The 2,213-nt window shown below is 39.9% G+C and overlaps 1 protein-coding gene across 1 annotated transcript; it reads right to left on the bottom strand.

The window, feature by feature from the left end:
* Positions 1 to 1,802: 1,802 nt before the first annotated feature.
* On the bottom strand, positions 1,803 to 1,923 carry LOC104614076 (cytochrome b-c1 complex subunit 10; the record flags this gene model as incomplete). Its single annotated transcript, XM_010283878.1, has 1 exon — positions 1,803 to 1,923. A coding segment is annotated over one exon (121 nt), but the record flags the coding sequence as incomplete, so codon positions are not given.
* Between the last annotated feature and the right edge of the window lie 290 nt (positions 1,924 to 2,213).

Below are 2,213 nucleotides of genomic sequence, written 5' to 3'. Positions count from 1 at the left end.
CACATATTCAAACAAGCTGAAGACATAACCTAAACCCAAACCAGGAGTCTAGTCTAAAGAATGCGGACTAAGAAGGTAACACAAAAAAACCCAAAAACATCATTCACTCTGTTTATTTTGTACATTAAGTTTATATATTACTCCCATTAAGACACGGTCTGCTGTGAAAGTGATCAGAGGAAGGGTACTAGGCAGGCTGGTCAGTGAAGTTAAATTTGTTCACAACCAAGCAGTTCATGGGAGAGAGAGGAACACCACGACCTGTTGCAGAATCTGTACTGGGCATTTCAAGTTCACCTCAAAGCAGGGTCTCAGCGGACGGATGGCTCCAAAATACTCTATGCAGCAATAAATTTCCTACAATAAACACAAAGCAGTCGTTAACCAGTGCTTCCTGCAAAGTGCTACAGCAGCCAACACTACAAACAGATTTCAAAAGCCTCCAGTATCCAGGCAAGAAGTTTCTGTTACAGAAGCCGGTACAGGCACGGCAGAATGCAGGCCTACAGTCTCTTTGGAAAGGAATCACAGGCCACCATAGAATCATCCTCTTTCTCTATTCCTGTAGAGGAATACGCTCTTTCCAGATGATTTATGCACAATGACACATCAAAGCTCTTGCTTCAAAACACAGAACGTACACTGTGGTCTCAGGAATGTATGTTCCGACTACTGGCTAAGACAATTTTTAAGTAAAGAAAGCCCTTGCTAGGTCATTTAATTGCCTCTGCATGACTTGAGAGCTTTTCCACTGACTTGTCCATAAACATCTACGGTCACCCAAGATGCTGCAAATGCACCTGACTTTCCTTAAAAGTTTCTTTCATCCCTTGAGTACACCAAGGATCTGTGCGATACATATTTTGCAAAGGGGGAACACACTGCAAATTGTTTAAACTGCAACAAGTATCTCTGGAAAAAGAGACTTACAAAAGTAATAACGATTTGCTCTGTGACTGCCAGACTCACTGATTCCACTATAAAATACTGTATAGCTTGAAAGCAAGTATCTTACTTTCACTTAGCAACATTTAAATGTAACTGTTATTCTGACCGGACAAAACAGTATTGAGATGTATATAGTTTCCTCTGGACCTTTTTCCATCAGCATCCTTTAATGCAAGACAAAAATATTCCTAACTTCCTTTTCCTCTGCGACAAGGAATTAAAAAGTTCTAAGCCTGCCTGCTACGCAAATATCTATTTAGAGGCCCAACAGAAGGTATCATCTAATTGCTGCTCTAGCTTTACGGATGGTCAGTCTTACAGAAGACTCAGAACAGCACATTTCATATGCAATTAAAGAAGGAAAAAACCAAAAAGCTTGAGAAAGCCTTCATTTTCCAATGAATTTATGGTACACAGTAACCAGTTCTGAACATTAAACTTACTTTTAATAACAGTTACAAGGAACAGAAAGGATTCTGAATTTGCCTAGCAACAATGAGCTTGGAGCCACTCTACCTAGGATTAGAAGTAAACAGATCTGTCAAAAGTTCCAAATTACCACAAAACACTTGATGTGACTTCTCAAAAACTACATTACATTGTGAAAAATCCACTGCTTGCAAAATAATCGCTTGCAAAAACACATTCTTATTAATATTACATCCTTCTGGCACTCTGTGAAGCCCCATAAAAAAAAAAAAAAAAGACCTGAACAATCAAATTGAGCAGTTCTGGTTTTGGGCCAGCAATATGACTGTGCCCTGGACAAACAGGACACATCAACTATCACATCAACGCAACACTATTACTTAAGCTAAGAGATGCACAAACAAAACTTACCATTAGAGGGAAGCTTAGTCTTCAGTTTTAAACTTGCCATTGATGTAGGGAACATACTGAAGGACCAGCTTCCAGTCTGTGAGCCATATTAAACCAGTACCAGCTACACCACCCCATGTAATGAGGGTGGGAGTCCTAAAGAGGAGACACACACATGTGCAGGTAAACAACATTAACTCTCCACTGTGAAAGGTCTGGCAAATGCTCATCGCTAAGGTACCTGAGAAAGTCATTACAATCAAGAAAAACACTTGGCAGAAATCTTGAAAGAATCTCGCATAAATGGTTTTATTTTAAAAGGGCATTACTAAGTTAAGACATAGTTCTTTGTTTAACTATTCTACTGCTATAGCTCGCGTCCACTACTCTGGCCCACGGGCTACTTCAGTTTCCCTCATACAACTCTGTAAAGCATCACCGTCTGG

Source organism: Phaethon lepturus, unplaced genomic scaffold (genome assembly GCF_000687285.1).
Source record: "Phaethon lepturus isolate BGI_N335 unplaced genomic scaffold, ASM68728v1 scaffold49713, whole genome shotgun sequence".
In the NCBI taxonomy this organism is placed as follows: Eukaryota; Metazoa; Chordata; class Aves; order Phaethontiformes; family Phaethontidae; genus Phaethon; species Phaethon lepturus.
Note: the sequence above shows the minus strand (reverse complement) of the source record. Positions and strands in the feature narration are given on the sequence as shown.